The 22,337-nt window shown below is 46.4% G+C and overlaps 1 protein-coding gene across 2 annotated transcripts in view; it reads right to left on the bottom strand.

The window, feature by feature from the left end:
• Positions 1 to 22,337, bottom strand: part of LOC126260118 (39S ribosomal protein L41, mitochondrial) — a 120,546-nt gene that overhangs the window by 20,009 nt on the left and 78,200 nt on the right. The window contains exon 2 of one of the 2 annotated variants that reach the window (XM_049957361.1): positions 13,287 to 13,419. In XM_049957361.1, the coding sequence (XP_049813318.1) occupies positions 13,287 to 13,419 (133 nt within the window). The remainder of the gene's footprint in view (positions 1 to 13,286; positions 13,420 to 22,337) is intronic. The other variant, XM_049957362.1, reaches the window with a different exon arrangement.

Genomic DNA, 22,337 nt, shown 5'->3' with positions numbered 1-22,337 from the left:
CACGTCTCCATTCGTCCCTCCATTCACGCCTGTCGCGACACCACTGGAGGCGGGCTGCACGATGTTGGGGCGTGAGCGGAAGACGGCCTAACGGTGTGCGGAACCGTAGCCCAGCTTCATGGAGACGGTTGCGAATGGTCCTCGCCGATACCCCAGGAGCAACAGTGTCCCTAATTTGCTGGGAAGTGGCGGTGCGGTCCCCTACGGCACTGCGTAGGATCCTACGGTCTTGGCGTGCATCCGTGCGTCGCTGCGGTCCGGTCCCAGGTCGACGGGCACGTGCACCTTCCGCCGACCACTGGCGACAACATCGATGTACTGTGGAGACCTCACGCCCCACGTGTTGAGCAATTCGGCGGTACATCCACCCGGCCTCCCGCATGCCCACTATACGCCCTCGCTCCAAGTCCGTCAACTGCACATACGGTTCACGTCCACGCTGTCGCGGCATGCTACCAGTGTTAAAGACTGCGATGGAGCTCCGTATGCCACGGCAAACTGGCTGACACTGAAGGCGGCGGTGCACAAATGCTGCGCAGCTAGCGCCATTCGACGGCCAACACCGCGGTTCCTGGTGTGTCCGCTGTGCCGTGCGTGTGATCAATGCTTGTACAGCCCTCTCGCAGTGTCCGGAGCAAGTATGGTGGGTCTGACACACCGGTGTCAATGTGTTCTGTTTTCCATTTCCAGGAGTGTACATGAATGACCTTGTGGATGACATCGGAAGTTCACTGAGGCTTTTTGCAGATGATGCTGTGGTGTATCGAGAAGTTGTAACAATGGAAAATTGTACTGAAATGCAGGAGGATCTGCAGCAAATTGACGCATGGTGCAGGGAATGGCAATTGAATCTCAATGTAGACAAGTGTAATGTGCTGCGAATACATAGAAAGATAGATCCCTTATCATTTAGCTACAAAATAGCAGGTCAGCAACTGGAAGCAGTTAATTCCATAAATTATCTGGGAGTACGCATTAGGAGTGATTTAAAATGTAATGATCATATAAAGTTGGAAGAATCCTAAGGAAATGCAATCCGAAAACAAAGGAAGTAGGTTACAGTACGCTTGTTCGCTCACTGCTTGAATACTGCTCAGCAGTGTGGGATCCGTACCAGATAGGGTTGATAGAAGAGATAGAGAAGATCCAACGGAGAGCAGCGCGCTTCGTTACAGGATCATTTAGTAATCGCGAAAGCATTACGGAGATGATGGATACACTCCAGTGGAAGACTCTGCGGGTGAGACACTCAGTAGCTCGGTATGGTCTTTTGTTAAAGTTTCGAGAACATACCTTCACCGAAGAGTCAAGCAGTATATTGCTCCCTCCTACGTATATCTCGCGAAGAGACCATGAGGATAAAATCAGAGAGATTAGAGCCCACACAGAAGCATACCAACAATCCTTCTTTCCACGAACGATACGAGACTGGAATAGAAGGGAGAACCGATGTACTCAGGGTACCCTCCGCCACACACCGTCAGGTGGCTTGCGGAGTATGGATGTGGATGTGGATGTAGATGTAGATGTATGGCCAATGCGGAGCCGGCAGAGGACAACTGAATCCCTGCAGGAGGCCTGCATGGAAGACTTCTACACAGTCAAAGTCTCCTTAATGACACGCAGTTTGTTGTGTGTGCTGTTATGCCATTCCATCTCCCAAAGCCAGAAAACCCTGCGGTGTAAGAAAGAATGCTGGTCAGCTTCGGAGACGCCTATCTCCAGAAGCAGTTTCCACGTCGCCTGTTTGGCCAGTCTGTCGGCAAGTTCGTTGCCGGGCATTCAGATATGTCCTGGGGTCCACACAAACACCACGGAATTGCTGGACTGTTCCAGGGCACAGATGGACTCCTGAATGGACGCTACCAGAGGGTGGCGAGGGTAGCACTGGTCGATAGCTTGTAGGCTGCTCAATGAGTCAGTACACAGGAGAAATGACTCGCCAGGGCAAGAGCAGACGTACTCGAGAGCACGAGATATAGCCGCCAGCTCTGCAGTGAAAACACTGTAGCCAACTAGCAAGGAGTGCTGCATATGCGAAGCCTACGTGACCATCAGCCATTGAGCCGTCACTGTAAATCACTTCAGAGCCCCAGAACACGTCAAGAATCGAGAGGAAGTAACAGCAGAGAGTGACAGGGTTAACGGAGTCCTTAGGGCCATGTAAAAGGTCCAGATGAAGCTGCAGCCGAGGCGTACACTATGGAGGTGCACGTAAACGGACCGCAAGTAGAGGTGATAAAGGGAAGGACTCCAGATCGGAGAGAAGGGTCCGCACACGAACCGCAATCATTAGCCCTGATCTGGGCGCCGATGGGGGAGATGTGCAGTCGGGAAAAGGAGATGGTAATTCAGATGCTCAGGGGAACTATGAATGTGTGCTGTGTAACTGGCGAGCAGTTGCGCACATCTGATCTGCAGTGGAGGGACACCAGCCTCCACCAGTATGCTAGTCACCGGACTCATCCTAAAAGCTCCTATCGCTAATCGAACCCCACAGTGGTGCACAGGATCAAGTAAATGCAATGCTGAAGGCACGCTGCCGAACCATAAACCACACGCCCAGAGTCAACTTGGGATTGGACAAGCCCCTGGCAGAATCCACCCTGACATGGAGCCAGCAAGCAACGTGACTTCAGGACCCAACCCAACCGTCGACATACCATACGTTCCAGCAGCTTACAAAGAACGTTGGTGAGGCTGATTGGCCAATAGCTATCCACATCAAGCAGGTTTTTACCAGGTTTGAGCACCGGAATGATGGTGCTCTCCTGCCATTGCAATGAAAAGACACCATCGCACCAGATCCGGTTGAAGATGACGAGAAGATGTCGCTTGTAGTCAGATTAGAGATGTTTAACCATCTGGCTGTGGATGCGATAGGGCCCAGGAGCTGTGTCGGGGCAATGTGCAAGGGCACTGAGGAGCTCCCACTCAGTAAATGGGGCGTTATAGGATTCACTGCACTGTGTAGTGAATGAGAGGATGTTCCCTTCCAGCCCCTGTGAGTGCAAAAGGCTGGGGGTAATTCTCTGACGCAGAGGCTCAAGCAAAGTGCTCGGCAATCGCGTTTGCGTCGGTACATATCTCGCCATTTATGCTAACACCGGGGACAGCTGTTGGGGCCTGGTACCCGAAAAGACATTTGATCTTTGCCCAGACTTGGGAAGGTAATGTGAGGAACCCAATGGTGGAGACATATCTCTCCCAACACTCCTTCTCCCATTGGTTGATAAGGTAGCGAACAAGGGCACGGAGCCGTTTAAAAGCTATGAGGTGTTCCAGGGAAGGGTGCCGCTTATGCCGCAGTAGAGCTCGCCGACGCTCCTTAATTGCTTCAACGACTCCCAGTGGCCACCAAGGATCTACCTTATGCCTTGCGCACTCTACAGAGCGAGGGATCGTGTTTTCTGCCGCAGAAACAATTGTGCTAGTCACCTGCTCAACCATCACATTGATGTTATCGTGTGGGGGAGATTCGGCGGTGACAGCAGAGGTGAAAGTTCCCCAGTCCGCCTTGCTCAAAGCCTATTTAGGCAGGAGTCCGTGTGCCTGACGCTGGGGCCGTGACAGGAAGATGGGGCAGTGGTCACTAGCACACAGGTTGTCATGTGCTATCCAGTGGATAGATGGGAGAAGTCCTGGGCTGCAAATTGATAAATCAATGGCCGAGTAACTACCATGTGCCACACTGAAATGCCTGGCGGCACCAGTATTTAAGAGGTACAGGTCGAATTGCGTCAGTAAAGTTTCGGCATCTCTGCCTCGGCCAGTAAGCATGGTACCACCCCAGAAGGGGTTATGGGCATTAAAATCTCCCAGAAGTAGGAAAGGTTTAGGGAGTTGATCAATCAGTGCAGCTAATACATTCAGGGGTACTGCACCATCTGGAGGAAGATATACATTGCAGACAGTTATTTCCAGCATCGTCCTTATTCTGACAGCCACAGCTTCAAGAGGGGTTTGAAGGGGCACATGTTCACTACAGACCGAGTTTAGGACATAAACGCAAACTCCATCTGACACTTTATTATAGTCGCTACGGTTCCTGTAATGTCCCTCATACCTGCGGCGTGCAGGGGTCTACATTGCTGTGAACTAGGGTTCCTGGAGGGCAATGCAGATAGCAGGTGTAAAGCTTAATAGTTGCCGTAGCTCAGCCAGGCAGTGGAAAAAACCGCCGCAATTCCACTGGAGGATGACGTCGTGAGACTGGGAAGGCACGGAACAGTCAATGAGGCAGTTTACGCCTCAGAGTCACCTGTTGCCACCGATTTATTGCCTGAGCAATCTATATCCATTGTGTCTGAGGGTCTGGCGAGATCTAGGTCCTCAGCAGACGCCAAAATCTGAACCCCATCCTCAGCCGCAGAGCTTGTAGGTAGCGGTGGTGTGGGTGCCACCGCGATATCCTTGGTCTTAGGGGTTTTCTTTTGGATTTCTCTCACTGCTCCTTTGGTTTCCCTGGCTGGGAAGACTTCACTGGCTCAGTCTCTGGGACTCAGGATGAGCATGAAGCCACACGACCAGCTGCTTTTGGGCTCTTCAGCCACTAGTGGCTGTCGTCTCTCCCACTACAAGAAACCTGGGAAGGGAGTGACCCAAGGAACACCTTCCCAGAGAGAGAAGCTGAAGACAACTTATGCTTTTCCAGCTTAGAAGTAGGGACAGACGTCCCCAATGGTTTGGGGGGGGGGGGGGGTTGCTCCTGAAGTAGGTGGTGCAGGAGCAACAGGGAGGGAAATGTCCCCACCATCAATGAGGCAGGTGTAGTCTTCCGGCTCTGAGGGGTGACATGGGTTGGCGGAGCTGATGGTGCCAAAATTGTTGTAGTGGCAGCGTAAGACTATGTCATATGCACAGGATGCAGGCGATCAAATTGTCTCTTAGCCTTGGTGTAGGTCAGTCTGTCCAGGATATTGTACTCCATGATTTTCCTTTCTTTCTGGCGAGTCTGCAGTCAGGCGAGCAAGGCGAATGGTGCTCTCCGCAGCTGACACAGATGGGAGGTGGGGCACATGGAGTATTGGGATGTGATGTGCATCCGCAATCTCGGCATGTGACGCTTGAAGTACAGCGGGAAGACGTGGCCGGACTCCCAGCACTTAAGGCACTGCATCGGGGGAGGGATGTAGGGCTTTACATCACACTGGTAGACCGTCACCTTGACCTTCTCGGGTCATGTATCACCCTCAAAGGCCAAGATGAAGGCACCGGTGGCAACCTGATTATCCCTCACACCCTGGTGGACACACCGGACGAAACATACAACTCGCTATTCTAAATTGGTGCACAGCTCATCGTCAGACTGCAAAAGAAGGTCTCTGTGAAATATGATACCCTGGACCATATTTAAGTGATGGTTACAGAAAATTCCCCCAGTTTGAGCTGTTTTGATCAAGACTGACGCAGATCTCATTTTGGACAAGCCCTCCACCTCCCCGAAATTGTCCTCTAAATGCTCAACAAAAAACTGAGGCTTCATCGTCATGAAACATTCCCCATCAACTCTCGAACATACAAGATACCGGGGCGAATATGATCTGCTGCAGTCCTTAACCTGATGTTCCTCCTCCCATGGTGTGGGCAGGGAGGGGAATGATTTGGGGTTGTACTTCTGTGCGTTGAATTGAGCTCGTTCTTGCTTAGAGACTGCTGGTGTTTCACCACCAGCAAGAGATGATGGACTACACTTCATTGCGTGTCATCCGCCCTGATGCCAACCACTCTGACCAGGGGCCCTCCCCACGGGTGCCACCCAGCCGCAGCAAGGGCCATCTGGCAGGATGGCCATTGCTGGGAGTCCTGATGCCCCAGGGGGACGGGCATCTACCCCTTGGCAAACATGGGGAGTTAACAGCACAGGCATCAACAGAGCGATCCCTGTGTGGTCAGGGGGCTACAACCAACAGGGTACATGGCAGCCCAACCACAACAGATTGGCTACCATGCTGGATATCAGGTGCAAACAAGTCCATGGTCATCGTCGACGCAGAAATCAGCACTGCGTAGTGCATGGTGGAAAACGCACCCACGAAGGTGGCCTCGCCCAAGAGATGGAGAATGGGCAGGACTGCAATGTAACGACGAGAAAGTGGGCTAAAGATCTCAATTCACAATGAACACACTGCACCTTGAAAGGCGCCCTTCCCCAATTGGCTTCCTGTTAGGTAAAATTTCGAAGAATGGAGGTCAGACCCTACAGGGGACCATCACATACAGGCCGAAACGTGTGAAACTCCTTTTAGTCACCTCGTACGTCAGGCAGGAATACATCGGGCCTATTCTAACCCCCGGACCCACAGGGGGGGAGACACGGGGCACAGTCCCGGGAGTGCAGATGGAGATCCCAGCAGAGGGTAGTGAGATGCATGCCAACCCTCAATGGCAAAGAGCACAGGGTACAGTGGATACTCAGGGAATTGGTGAATGGCGACTGCGTAAGAGACAAGGAGTTGGCTTTGTCAGATGTGCAGAGGGGGAATCCCTGCTTCTGTGAGGAGACTGTCAACAGGACTAGTGCAAAAGGCACCAATAGCCAGACGCACCCGATAATGATTGACAGGGACAAACAGTTTCAAAGTGGAAGGAGCTGCTGAGCCATAAAGCTGACTATCATAATCAAGTCTGGACAAGACCAGAGCACAGTAAAAATGGAGAAGATTGGAACAGTCTGCACCCCAAGATGTGTGGGCCAGGAGGCGAAGGGCATTAAGCTTCTGCATGCATGTGGTCTTTAGGTGGCGAATGTGGGGCAGCCATGTCAGTTGTTATCTAAAAATAAGGCCCAAGAAATGGGACCGTGCTACAACATCGAGCAGCTGGTTGCCTAAATAAAGTTCTGGATCAGGGTGTACTGTGGGTCAACAACAAAAATACATACCCCACATTTTGGAGGGGGAAAACTGGAAGTCATGGGCAGTGGCCCATGCAGAGGGCTGTCGGATGGTGCCTTGGAGCTGGCACTCAGCAGACGCCACAGAGTGGGAGCTGCATCAGACGCAAAAACCGTCAACATACAATGCCGGGGTAACCAGAGGCCCAACAGAGGTCACAAGCCCATTTGTGGCAATGAGGAAGAGTGTAACACTTAGCAAAGAACCCTGTGGGATACCATTCTCCTGAATCTGAGGGGTGCTGAGTGAAGTGCCAACTCAAACCCGGAAGAGCTGGTTAGATAATAACTTGCGGATAAAAATCAGAAAGGGACCACAGAAGCCCCAGTCATGGTAGGTACTAAAGTATGATGGTGCCAAGCCATGTCATACACCTTATGTAGGTCAAAGAAACCTGCAACAGGGTGCCGGCAGTAAGTAGGCTAAAAGCCTTTCGGATGGCTGATTCCAATTGGAGTAAATGGTCAGTTGGAGATCGCCCTGCCTGGAAGCCACACTGATACAAAAGGCCCCGAGATTCAAGTACCCAACATAATCTGAAGTTTACCATCCATTTCAGCAGTTTACAAAGCACATTTGTCAGACTAATGGGGCGGTAGCTGTCTAGAGACATTGGGTTTTTCCCGGCCTTAAGGACGGGGATAACTATACTGTCTTGCCACTGTGACGGAAAAGCACCCGTGAGCCGGATGAAATTGAAGACTCTAAGGAGCTGTTGCCTCTGGGGAACATCGAAGTGTTGAATCATCTGATTGTTAAATGGAGTCTGGTCTTGTGGCTGTGCCTCGTGAAGAGCTAAGATCCTGCGCCAATTACCATTCAGTGAAAGGGCTTAACGTGGTGTGGGATGAAATGAAGGGGGGAAGGGGGGGGGGTCTGTTCAACTCTGCGTTTCTGCTGGAGAAAGGTAGGAGAGTAGGAAGCAGACAATGATGCCATCACAAAGAGTGTAACACTTAGCAAAGAACCCTGTGGGATACCATTCTCCTGAATCTGAGGGGTGCTGAGTGAAGTGCCAACTCAAACCCGGAAGAGCTGGTTAGATAATAACTTGCAGATAAAAATCAGAAAGGGACCACAGAAGCCCCAGTCAACAGCCTCAACGGGTGCGGGGCAAAGTCAGGACATGCAGGGACCAAGCAGCAATCGGTATTGTAATTGTCAACTGTCGAAGCTGCGTTGGTAAAGTACCGGAACTTCAAGCGCTGATAGAAAGCACCGAAGCTGAAATCGTTATAGGTACAGAAAGCTGGCTGAAGCCAGAGATAAATTCTGCCGAAATTTTTACAAAGGTACAGACAGTGTTTAGAAAGGATAGATTGCATGCAACCGGTGGTGGGGTGTTTGTTGCTGTTAGTAGTAGTTTATCCTGTAGTGAAGTGGAAGTGGATAGTTCCTGTGAATTATTATGGGTGGAGGTTACACTCGACAACCGGGCTAGGTTCATGATTGGCTCCTTTTACCGACCTCCCGACTCAGCAGCATTAGTGGCAGAACAACTGAGAGAAAATTTGGAATACATTTCACATAAATTTTCTCAGCATGTTATAGTCTTAGGTGGAGATTTCAATTTACCAGATATAGACTGGGACACTCAGATGTTTAGGACGGGTGGTAGGGACAGAGCATCGAGTGACGTTATACTGAGTGGACTATCCGAAAATTACCTCGAGCAATTAAACAGAGAACCGACTCGTGGAGATAACATCTTGGACCTACTGATAACAAACAGACCCGAACTTTTCGACTCTGTGAGTGCAGAACAGGGAATCAGTGATCATATGGCCGTTTCAGCATCCCTGAATATGGAAGTTAATAGGAATACAAAAAAAGGGAGGAAGGTTTATCTGTTTAGCAAGAGTAATAGAAGGCAGATTTCAGGCTACCTAACAGATCAAAACGAAAATTTATGTTCCGACACTGACAATGTTGAGTGTTTATGGAAAAAGTTCAAGGCAATTGTAAAATGCGTTTTAGACAGGTACGTGCCGAGTAAAACTGTGAGGGACAGGAAAAACCCACCGTGGTACAACAACAAAGTTCGGAAACTACTGCGAAAGCAAAGAGAGCTTCACTCCAAGTTTAAACGCAGCCAAAACCTCTCAGACAAACAGAAGCTAAACGATGTCAAAGTTAGCGTAAGGAGGGCTATGCGTGAAGCGTTCAGTGAATTCGAAAGTAAAATTCTATGTACCGACTTGACAGAAAATCCTAGGAAGTTCTGGTCTTACGTTAAATCAGTAAGTGGCTCGAAACAGCATATCCAGACGACACTCCAGGATGATGATGGCATTGAAACAGAGGATGACATGCATAAAGCTAAAATACTAAACACCTTTTTCCAAAGCTGTTTCACAGCTGCAGTTTCACAGCACTGCAGTTCCTTCTCTAAATCCTCGCACAAACGAAAAAATGGCTGACATCGAAATAAGTGTCCAAGGAATAGAAAAGCAACTGAAATCACTCAGAGGAAAGTCCACTGGACCTGACGGGATACCAATTCGACTCTACACAGAGTACGCGAAAGAACTTGCCCCCCTTCTAACAGCCGTGTACCGCAAGTCTCTAGAGGAACGCAGGGTTCCAAATGATTGGAAAAGAGCACAGGTAGCCCCAGTCTTCAAGAAGGGTCGTCGAGCAGATGCGCAAAACTATAGACCTATATCTCTGACGTCGATCTGTTGTAGAATTTTAGAACATGTTTTTTTGCTCGAGTATCATGTCGTTTTTGGAAACCCAGAATCTACTCTGTAGGAATCAACATGGATTCCGTAAACAGCGATCGTGTGAGACCCAACTCGCTTTATTTGTTCACGAGACCCAGAAAATATTAGATACCGGCTTCCAGGTAGATGCTATTTTTCTTGACTTCCGGAAGGCGTTTGATACAGTTCCGCACTGTCGCCTGATAAACAAAGTAAGAGCCTACGGAATATCAGACCAGCTGTGTGGCTGGATTGAAGAGTTTTTAGCAAACAGAACACAGCACGTTGTTCTCAATGGAGAGACGTCTACAGACGATAAAGTAACCTCTGGCGTGCCACAGGGGAGTGTTATGGGACCATTGCTTTTCACAATATATATAAATGACCTAGTAGATAGTGTCAGAAGTTCCATGCGGCTTTTCGCGGATGATGCTGTAGTATACAGAGAAGTTGCAGCATTAGAAAATTGTACCGAAATGCAGGAAGATCTGCAGCGGATAGGCACTTGGTGCAGGGAGTGGCAACTGTCCCTTAACATAGACAAATGTAATGTATTGCGAATACACAGAAAGAAGGATCCTTTATTGTATGATTATATGATAGCAGAACAAACACTGGTAGCAGTTACTTCTGTAAAATATCTGGGAGTATGCGTGCGGAACGATTTGAAGTGGAATGATCATATAAAATTAATTGTTGGTAAGGCGGGTACCAGGTTGAGATTCATTGGGAGAGTGCTTAGAAAATGTAGTCCATCAACAAAGGAGGTGGCTTACAAAACACTCGTTCGACCTATACTTGAGTATTGCTCATCAGTGTGGAATCCGTACCAGATCGGGTTGACGGAGAAGATAGAGAAGATCCAAAGAAGAGCGGCGCGTTTCGTCACAGGGTTATTTGGTAACCGTGATAGCGTTACGGAGATGTTTAATACACTCAAGTGGCAGACTCTGCAAGAGAAGCGCTCTGCATCACGGTGTAGCTTGCTCGCCAGGTTTCGAGAGGGTGCGTTTCTGGATGAGGTATCGAATATATTGCTTCCCCCTACTTATACCTCCCGAGGAGATCACGAATGTAAAATTAGAGAGATTAGAGCGCGCACGGAGGCTTTCAGACAGTCGTTCTTCCCGCGAACCATACGCGACTGGAACAGGAAAGGGAGGTAATGACAGTGGCATATAGGGTGCCCTCCGCCACACACCGTTGGGTGGCTTGCGGAGTATAAATGTAGATGTAGATGTAGTGTCGCAAGGTGTTCCACGAGGACCAATGGATCAGTACACAGAGGTCCTTGGAGGTTCAGACCCTGGACAGTTGTCTGTTACTGGCGGCCCAGAACACTACAGAGCTTTGACCAAACCTGCAATAAAGAGGCATACGTCCCCAGGGAGGAAACATAGTGCTCCCAGCATTAGCTTTTACTCCACTTAAAAAGGGAACGAGCCTTAGCACGAAGACGCTTAAAAGTGAGAAGGTTGATCTGGGATGGGTGTCGCTTAAGTCGTTGCAGCGCCCGTCGGCGGTCCTGGACAGTGACTGCGGGTCCTTGGTCCACCACGGTACTGGCCCATGATGAGGGGGCCTTGTGGATAGGGGGACAGCAGTGCCAGCAGCATGAAGAAGAGCGGCAGTGATGCCTTGCATGACTATATCAATGGAATTCAAGAGGGAGGTGTCAAAGCGGACTGCAGATATGTATAAAGGCCAATTTGCCCTGCAGAATGCCCAACGTGAGGCTTGTCTGCCTGGCGGCAGCAGGAGAACGATACTGTCATTGGAAAGTGGTCACTGTCACAAAGGTCATCATGGGATGACCAATGTTGGGAATTGATTGTGAGATCGATAGCAGAGAAGGCACCATGAGCGGCACTGTAGTGGGTAGGGGAACCATCGTTGAGGAGACACAAATCGAAGTCCGTGATAAGTTGGTTGGTTAGGATACCCCGACCTGTTGATGTGACACTCACCCACAGAGGATGGTGGGCATTGAAATCCCCAAGGAGGAGAAACGGGGGCAGGACTTGCTGGATTAAGGGATATAGTGCAACATAAGCAAGTCGCCTACCTGGAAGTAGGTAGACATCGCAAATGGTGATTGCCTGAGTCGTTTGCACTCTAACTGTTATCACTTCCAGCCACTAAGGACATCAGAGCGAACCAAAGTGCAGACCCCACCAGATGTTATCCCAGGGCTAGCACAGTTCCGACAGAATGCCCAATAACCACAGAAAGTTGGAGAGTGGTCATCACGGAAATGCGTTTCTTGGAAAAAGAGACAGAACACAGAATAAGAGGAGAGAAGATGTTGCATTTCAGGTAGGCGATGATAGTATCCATTGCAGTTCCACTTGTCCTCGATATTTTCCACAAAAAACAGTGGCTTTGTTGTGGTGAATGCGTCCCCATCCGTCCTAGAACAGACGAGGTAACAATGAAAGGGTTTCAGCCCAAGACGGCAAGCCTGACCGTCCTCCCATGGTGTAGCCAGGGAAGAGAAGCCTGCCAGGTCATACGAGGCAGCATTTAAGTATCCTTCACCATTTGACGAGACATCTGTGTGAGAACGGCCAGATTTTTGCAGCTTGATATTCTTCATGTGCCAAGCATCTGCCCTGATACCACCCACTCCGACCAGGGGCTCTCCCCATGGGCACCACTCAGTCACAGCAAGGGCTGTCTGGCACAGCGGCAGTTGCCGGGAGTTCCAATGCTCCAAGAAGGCAAGCAACCACACACTAGCATACACGGGGAGAGAACACCTCAGATATCAGTAGTGTGATCCCTGTGTTGTCAGGTGGCTCAGCCATATGAGTACATAACAGCTCCACCACACGGACTGGCTACACATGCTGGTGACCTAGCAGGGTGGAAGGGGGCTACAGCGGGGAAGGGAGAGAGGAGAGGAACCCACACCGTAAATGCTAGGGAGGGAGTTCTTCGCCATATGGCTCACACTAAAAACAGGAAATTTTGAAGTGGATGTCAAACCTTAAGTGGGGACCGAAACGCCAAAAGGGTGAAAGAACGGAGAAAAGGAACAAAATTGCAACCAATACAGGAAACCAGGGGAATAGCCAGGTTGACATAAATCAGAACACCAAGAGAGGGGAAGGAGCAGGGATAGGGAGGGAGGAGGCAGGGAGAAGGAAATGCAGCTAGGGAAGGAAGAATGAGCTGCAATAGCTCAGGGCCCCGTGTGCGCGCCACACAAACTCACGAAAGGACCATGAGCCCCTGGGGGAATCTGAAGAATATACTACAATTAGGAAGATGATGACACACGCCAAAGAACACAGTCGTTACTCCTCATTCCAAATGCCTCCAACTCCATATCACAACATATACACTGAACTTTTCATAAACTGCTTTCTTGGTTGTTTGAAAACTTATTCTTTTATTAAGTTTTTAGATCACCCATCTAGCAACAGTCTTGCAGTATCATTTTAAAAATGTTAACTGGCCTGTTCTGCAACCTGTACACAGACAGTGCAGTTTTTTGTACCTACTTAGCATTTCAATGTTTTACATGGAACTCTTTTAGAGACTGATTTTTAGCTGCGCAGATTTATTTAACACAAAGAAAAATACCGTGTGAGATCCATGATTACAGTTTTCAGCAACTGACACAAACATTTTATGCACATATAAAAAATGGATGATCATTGTAAAATTATGCTATAATTACTTTGTTGCTCCCCTCATTTTGAACAATGTTACCTTGAAGTTGGTTAAATCTGGTACTATAAGTTCTGGAATCATTTCGGGCACCATAATAAATCTGTTGTCTTTCTTATATCCAATGGGGCGTACACCATAATCTGGAGGGGAAAAAAAAGAAAGATGGAATCATCACTTCGAAACAGCAAGTGAAATTAAGTGAAAGGTACACAGGAAAACAGTTTTCCACTCTGTTGGACAATGAGAACTTTATGAGATATTGTCAGGATAACCCAGAAAATTCTGGGGATCATCTTTTGTTTGTATTTTAAAAGAGGACACAAAACCACTAGACTAAAAAGGTATGAAAGTCTTCATTCATGATTATAAACAGCAACCAACAAAAATTTTACATTAATGCAGACAATGTTTTGTTTACTATGAACTCTGTAAATCTCAACACACACACACACACACACACACACACACACACACACACACACACACACACACACCTAAAAAAGTATGTTTTACAAAACAGTATTGTCCACTATCCCTGAATTAATAAAGACAAAGAAAAGATTTTAATTTCAATTTCTTTCAGTCTATTACAAGCAATATTTTGAAGAGATTTAGTTGTGAGGTCAGCAAGTTGTTCCCGAGTTTGAGAGTATTGTGTACTGAACCAGCTATAATTTAATTCATCCCAACCCTACCAATCAAACTCACTCAACCAAAGACCAATGTTGAACTCAGCCTGACTCAGTTCACTCCTCCATCCAACTGTGATACACCCCCACTGCCCCCAAATCACCCCGTTAACTTTCCAGAATTTCTGGACCACGAATCTTGCTTCACCATCATTCCCAAAATCCGCCAACATGCAAATTAACTCTACATCTGCTGAAAGAACTGCATTCCACCGCCTAAAAACTGATCCCAACCTTATAATCCTGCCAGCTGACAAAGGTTCCACCTGTCAGATACATCCACCAACAAACCCTGCCACTCCATTCCACAAATCCAGCAGGATCTCCTGAAATGCTTGGGCACATAGCAGAACCTCTCCCTGGAGCCTATCTCTCCAATCACCTCTACCCCCCCCCCCCCCCCCCACTCTCCTACCTTCTACAGGCTTCCTGAAGTCCTTACCGTGCCTCCATAGACAGAATCTCTGCTCTCATAGACCAACACCTTCAGTCTGTTACCCACAACCTACTCTACTATATAAAATATACCAACCATTTTCTCCATCCACACTCTACAGTTCCTGTTCGTTTACCACATGATGCACTACTTGTCACTATTGATGCCACTTCCCTTTACACTAACATCCCAAATGCCCATAGCGTTACCGCTATTGAACATTACATCTACATCTTCATGGGTACTCTGCAAATCACATTTAAGTGCCTGGCAGAGGGTTCATCGAACCACCTTCACAATTCTCTATTATTCCAATCTCATGTAGCGCGTGGGAAGAATGAACACCTATATCTTTCCGTATGAGCTCTGATTTCCCTTATTTTATCTTGGTGATCATTCCTCCCTATGTAAGTCATGTCAACAAAATATTTTCGCATTCAGAGGAGAAAGTTGGTGATTGGAATTTCGTGAGAATATTCCGTCGCAACAAAAATTGCCTTTCTTCTAATGATGTCCACCCCAAATCCTGTATCATTTCTGACACACTCTCTCTACCATATTTCGCGATAATACAAAACGTGCTGCCTTTCTTTGAACTTTTTCGATGTACTCAGACAGTCCTATCTGGTAAGGATCCCACACCGCATAACAGTATTCTAAAAGTGGACGGACAAGCGTAGTGTAGGCAGTCTCCTTAGTAGGTCTGTTACATTTTCTAAGTGTCCTGCCAATAAAACGCAGTCTTTGGTTAGCCTTCCCCACAACATTTTCTGTGTGTTCCTTTCAATTCAAATTGTTCGTAATTGTGATACCTAGGTATTTAGTTGAATTTACGGATATTAGATTATACTGATTTATCGTGTAACCGAAGTTTAACGCGCTACTTTTAGCACTCATGTGGATGACCTCACACTTTTCGTTATTTAAGGTCAACTGCCACTTTTCACACCATTCCGATATTTCTTCTAAATCGTTTTGCAGTTTATTTTGATTTTCTGATGACTTTATTAGTCAATAAAAGAAAGCGTCATCTGCAAACAACCGAAAACGGCTGCTCAGATTGTCTCCCAAATCGTTTATACAGATAAGGAACAGCAAAGGGCCTATAGCACTACCTTGGAGAACACCAGAAATCACTTCTGTTTTACTCGATGACTTTCCGTCAATTACAACGAACTGTGACCTCTCTGACAGGAAATCACCTTTCCCAACACCTGATGGATTCCAGGCCTACAACCTCCTCCTTAGTCACCATGACCAATTATATCCTCACCCACAATTACTTCTTTTTAGAAGGCATTACCTACACACAAATGCAGGGTATAGCTATGGGCACCTGCATAGCACCATCCTATGCCAACTTATTCATGGGTCCTCTGCAGGATCCTTCCTAAACACCCAGAATTGTGCTTCAGGTTGATGATGTCTTCGTGATCTAGATCGAAGATGAGGGCACCCTATCCACTCTCCTCCAGAACCTCAGCATCTTCTCCCCATTAGTTTCACCTGGTCCTATTCAACTCAAGAAACCACCTTCCTTGTTGACCTCCACCTCAAAAATGGCTACATCAGTACCTCCATCCATATCGAAGCTACCAACCACCAGTTGCCACCAGCTGCCACCCATCCCAGACCATGAAGTCCCTTCCATACAACCTCGCCACCTGAGGCCTTCGCATTTGTAGTGACGAGCAGTCCCTCTTGAAATATACCACGGGTCTCACTGAGGCCTTCACAGACTATGATTACCATCCTAACCTAGTACAAAAACAAATCTCATGTGTCATATATCCAATCACCCACCACCTCCTCCTCCTCCTCCTCCTAAATGCCCACCATTTGGCCACAGAGGACCATTTCCCTCATGCATCAGTACCACCCAGGACTCGAGCAACTGAATCACATTCTCCATCAGGGTTTCAACTATCTATCATCGTGCCCTCCCACAGTGCTATTCCACTGCCCAATATCCTTGTCCATCTGTACACAGCCCCTTGCCTCATATCCCTGTAATAGACCTAGATGCAAGAGACCTATCCCACACAGCCTCCCACCACCACCTACTTCAATCCAGTCACAAGTGTCACCTATCCCATCAAAGCAGGGCTACCTGTGAAACCAGTCACATTATCTTCGAGCTAAGTTGCAACCACTCTGGGGCATGACAACCAACAAGCTGACTGTCCACATGAATGGCCACTGACAAATTGTGAGCAAGGAACAGCTGGACCACCCAGCTGCTGAGCACACTGGCCAACATGATATTCTTCATTTCAATCACTTCTTCACCGCTTGTGCCATCTGGATCCTTCCCACAAACACCAGCTTTTTTTAATTGTGTAGGTGGGAAATCTCCTTGCAATATCTACTATGTTCCCGTAACCCCTCTTCGTCAGTCATTTTCCTTAACCATCTAGCCCCTTCCCTGTTCCCATTCCAGCTCTACACAGCCCTCTATTCCATCAATGCACACACAGTCTTTTTATTTCTCTCCTTTTCCACTAACTCCCGTCCCCCACCCCACCCTTGCCCTCCGCCTAACCACCTGACAGCAACTAGCTGCCCTACCCTCCCTCAACCTCGTCCCTGTATGTGCCCACAAACAGACAATCTACTGCCCCTCACCCCTACCCTCCTATCCTTTCCCCTTCACACCCCAGCCCCATCCTTAACCTCACCACCCAGTGGTCCTTTTGATTTCAAGTTCAAGATACATTGTTGGTTCTTTGTCAACTGTAATATCAAACTTTTTCTTCAGTTTTTGCAGGAAATTTTTCATTTGATAGATGTCTTCTCCAAATAGAATCCCAGCCTCAATATGTACAATAAGATATATTTTCTTCTCAGTTTCTGATTTCAGCTGGCTGAATTGTTCATTCGTAAGAAACTCCTTTAGTTTCTTGTTCCATTGCAAAGTAGCTCATTTCACACCATACAGTGCTTTTTTGAGCATGCAAATTTTCCCATGTGCCTTATATCCCTATGGAACTTCGACAAACTTTTTTTTTTCTTTTCGATCACCATTAAGATACGGTGTTTTGACATTAAATGTCAATTATCAAATCATCTTGTGCAGGAAGTGCAAACAGGAATCTCAAGGAATCAGTTTGTACAAAAGAACTACACATATCTTTAAAATACAGTTTTGATTTACTGTTGACATCCTCTTGCAATTAGCCTAGATTTGTAGTTCATTTTCCTGTAATTATTTATTTCCCATGAGCAATTTCTTTATCCTTCAGAGTCCATGTCTCATTTGTCTTTGATGACAAATCTCTTCATTTACAATCTTTATCCAGTTTTCCTTGTCTTCAACTTCAATGCAGTTCTTGTAAGTGAGCATCATGATCATCATATCTTTTTGGCAAATGTATTTAACATTTTTTTCCTTGATATATTTTTTTATCTTCTTCTGGAGTTTCTCTTTTTCTTCTCCTGGGTCTTCTCTTCTTTATTCTTCTTCTTCTTCTTCTTCTTCTTCTTCTTCTTCTTCTTCTTCAAAAATTTGGTCTTCTGCAGATAGACAAAAAAAGAGGAAACCAAAGAAGAAAGAATTCTTCTTTGGCTTTCTCTTTTTTGGTTTTCATACCGATGAGTAAACTCAACATCTTTTATTTTAGAAAATTTCCCAGTCTTAGGATGCCATATGACATAACCAATGTATGTATATCTTACAAGAACATCTCTTTCACCTCTTACACTCAATTTTTTTTTTAACTCAAGTTCTTTGAGAACAGCACAGCTCCAAAAATACCCAATCTCGACAAATTTGGTCTTCTACTACAACACATTTACTCTGGAGTCACATCCTCTGCTGTAGTAGGACTTACATTCATGCGAGAAGCTGCACTGAAAACAGCATACCTTAACATTTTGTTTCCAATTTTTTAATCAAACAACATGGTTCTTACTTTGTTCATGGAAGCAAGATTTATTCTTTCTGTTTTACCATTAAGTTAAGGTAACTCTTTAATATTGCAGTCAATCACTATACCTTTCTTTTCTGGGCCATTCTTTGAAGTGAGTACTTCTGTACCCTTCTCCAGCATTTTTTTGTCTTAAGACAAATAAACTTCACTTTCACTTACATATTCCTTGATATGGTCTTCTGTTTCTTCTTTTATGTGCAGAAGATAACCTTGACGAAATGTGTATAATCATCAAGACACATTAAAGAAAGTGAAAAATACAAAACAGGAGGAGGAAGCTAGAAAAACTTTAAATGTTGGATGCAAGCACTGGGAAGGTTGTCATAAAGCCTCTCTTGAGGTGAGCTGGCCAACAACTGGTGCAACTGGCACTGCATATTGGCACTAGCACAGAGTTGATGTCAGATCTGGCCCCACAAGTTATATGAGGGGCAGATCGGGGGGATCTTGTTGGACACACATGTGCTGGGCGTGGACGAGCTCTACAATACTGGCGAATTAGAGGTAGCACATGAGGATGCCAAATGTGCACGATTATCATTGTGCTATCAGATTTCACTTAATGATTACGAGCCATGACCTGACATTATAGCCAATGGCTCCCCATGCCTTGACGTTAAGAGTAACATTACTGTGCCTCTCCAAAAAATTAGAGTCCTCCCCAGGTTGCCACCATATTCACCAATGGTCTTCTGAGGTAATGTAAAACTGCAATTCATCACTAACATAACACACTGTCATTCATCAGCAGTCAATGCTTCCCAGACACAGCACCACTCCAAACACAGCTGTTTTTGTTGTAGTGGTAAAGAGTATAACATACACTACAACTTTTTTTTCCTTTTTTTGAAACATCAATGAAGCAATCAATGTAAATTTTTTTGCGCATCATTTATTGATTCTTGGACAACATTTTTCACTTTTTTTAAAAAAGAAATTCAATCATTAAGCCCCACCATTTGAGAAGTTTGAAGTTGCTATGTCCAAAATGAGGTGTATCCATGACGGAAATCCAGCAGTCTGCAAATGTTATCTGAAATAAAAAAGCAATCCACTTTCTTAACCTATAGAATATGGCCCATGGAGCAATAACACAGTTTTTTGAAATCTGAAAAATAATGTAATGGCTGACATTTGAAACAAGGATTCCGTTCTGTCATGTCCTTTGGTCACTTTTTTTCAGTAATAAAAATTGCCCATTACTCCTTGTGGACATGCCCCATGAGTATTTCAGCCAAACTGGAGAAACATATCTTTATTAGTGTGCATGAAGTCCATACCATAAGCTTGAAATATTCTGTATCTCAAGTGGACAGAATAAATTGTGGACACACTAATGCACACTTCTTTCTGAAATTCAGCTGCATTACTCCTCATGCAGGTCCACAAGAAGTAATGGGATAACTTTTCATTTTAATTTATTTATTAGTTAGTGCAAAAAGAGAGACCAAAAATACATGACAAAACTATATCTTTGTTTCAAAGTCAGCCACTGTATTATTTTTTCAGAATTCAAAAAACTGTTTAATTATTCTGTGTGCAATACCCTATAGATTAAGAAAATAGTTTGTTTTTCGATTTCAGATAAGATTTGCAGACTGCAGGATTTCCATCATGGACACACCTCATTTTGGACAAAGAAATTTTAACTCATCAGACTGGGGGGAGGGGGGCTTAATGTTGAATGAGTGTTCACCTGCTTAGCTGGGTGGTACCGTGCTCGCCTCCCGTGCAAGTGGGCCAGTGTTCAATTCCAGGACGGGTTGGAGATTTTCTCCACTTGTGGACTGGGTGTCATGTTGTCCTATCACCATTTCATCCTCGTCACCAGCGCGCAAGTTGCCCAATGTGGAGTCGACTGAAATAAGACTTGCACTCGGCGGCTGCACTTCCCCAGATGGGGCCTCATGGCCAATGATGCCATATGCTCATTGTCATTGTTTTTTTCTTAAAAACATTGACCAAGAACCTATAAATAATACACAGCGGGTGCAAGTGTGAAGGGTCTAAAATGTGCTTGATGCAATATAAGACAATCGTCCCTTGTGGTGGTCAGAACCTTGACAATGAGTATGCCTGCCACCGTGATCCCATCTTTGGATCACTATTACAACAGAATACCCTAAACTCTGGATATTGCACAATTCTATCAACCAACCAAATAGAGAACAATGAGGTCCATTTTAGACTGTCAGATGCTAACAACACTGTCTTGTTTGAGTATGTGGCATTTCCATGACATTCACAGAGATACTCAATGTCTGATGCTGTCCACAACTCTTGAACACTCCACCAGATCTGGTAAAAACAAACATAACCAACATTAATGTACTCTAGAATGAGATTGTCACACTGCAGCGAAGTGTGCGCTGATATGAAACTTCCTGGCAGATTAAAACTGTGTGCCCGACCGAGACTCGAACTCGGGACCTTTGCCTTTCGCGGGCAAGTGCTCTACCAACTGAGCTACCGAAGCACGACTCACGCCCGGTACTCACAGCTTTACTTCTGCCAGTACCTCGTCTCCTACCTTCCAAACTTCTGTTCTGCAAGGTTCGCAGGAGAGCTTCTGTAAATCTAAATGTGATGTAACGCTGATGCAACGCTAAGATTGATGGGTTGGTTGGTTGGTTGGTTTGGGGTAGATAGGGACCAAACTACAGGGTCATCAGTTCAAAAATGGTTAATGGCTCTGAGCACTATGGGACTTAACATCTGTGGTCATCAGTCCCCTAGAACTTAGAACTACTTAAACCTAACTAACCTAAGGACATCACACACATCCATGCCCGAGGCAGGATTTGAACCTGCGACCGTAGCAGTCGCGCGGTTCCGGACTGAGCGCCTAGAACCGCGAGACCACCATGGCCAGCCGGGAGTCATCAGTCCCTTTCTCCTGATGCACGCAAGGCTCAAGGTAAAAACACCCAAAGCATATTTGAGAAAGTAAAATGGGGAAAAGGAATGGGGAACCACACCTAAAAAGAAAACAAATAGAAGAACAAAAAACAGGGAAAACTTACACCACAAGGAAAAGCACAGGAAGGTATTAAAATCATAGAGCAGATGGGTTGGGCTGGCTGATCATATGAATAAAAGAGGATGAGCCGGCCACTCTGCAATCCACTAAAATGTCTACCCCAAAAAGACTAGGCAAGATGAACACATGTAGGGAAAAGACTAACACCAAGACAAACAAATGCAAATAAAGGGTGATGGAGAGTTAAAATCTGGGGGGAGGGGGTGGGGGGGTAGGCCTTTGAGAGAAGGCCAAATGCCAACCCTTAGATGGTATGATAAAAAAAAAAAACTCACTAATTAAACGTTAAACTAGATCTCCTGTTGATGCACTGTCTCCCAACAGCAAAGGTAGGGTGCTGGGAAGGTTAAAAGTTCACCGCAGAGCAGCTACAATTGGGCAGTCCAGCAAGATGTGAACTACAGTCATATGGGAGCCACAGTGACAGAGGAGGTAACCATGTGTTAGCCATTAGCCACATATGGCCAATGCGGAGCCAGCAGAGAACCACAGAGTCCCTGCGCAAGGCCCGCATGGGTTCTTCCACACATTCATATTCTCCTTAATGAGACGCAGTTTGTTGTGCATACTGTTATGCCATTCCTTCCCCCAAAGCTGAGAAACCATTGGAGCGTAAATGATGAACGAAGGTCAGTTCAGGAATGCTGATCTCCATAAGTGGTTTCTGTGTACCCTGTTTTGGCCAGCCTGTCAGCAAGGTCCAGACATACGCCACTGAATGACTGGACCGTACCAGGGCATAGATGGACTCCTGGATGACCGCTACCAAAGAATGGTGAGGGTAGAATTGGACAATAGCGTGTAGGCTGCTCAAGGAGTCAGTACAGAGAAGACACAACTTGCCAGGGCATGAGCGGTGTGCTCGAGAGCACGAGATATGGCCACCAGCTCTGCAGTGGAAACACTGCAGCCATCTGGCAAGGAGTGTTGTTCAATATATCCTCTGTGAACAAATGCAAAGCCA

This window comes from Schistocerca nitens, chromosome 5, assembly GCF_023898315.1.
Source record: "Schistocerca nitens isolate TAMUIC-IGC-003100 chromosome 5, iqSchNite1.1, whole genome shotgun sequence".
Taxonomy (NCBI): domain Eukaryota; kingdom Metazoa; phylum Arthropoda; class Insecta; order Orthoptera; family Acrididae; genus Schistocerca; species Schistocerca nitens.
Note: the sequence above shows the minus strand (reverse complement) of the source record. Positions and strands in the feature narration are given on the sequence as shown.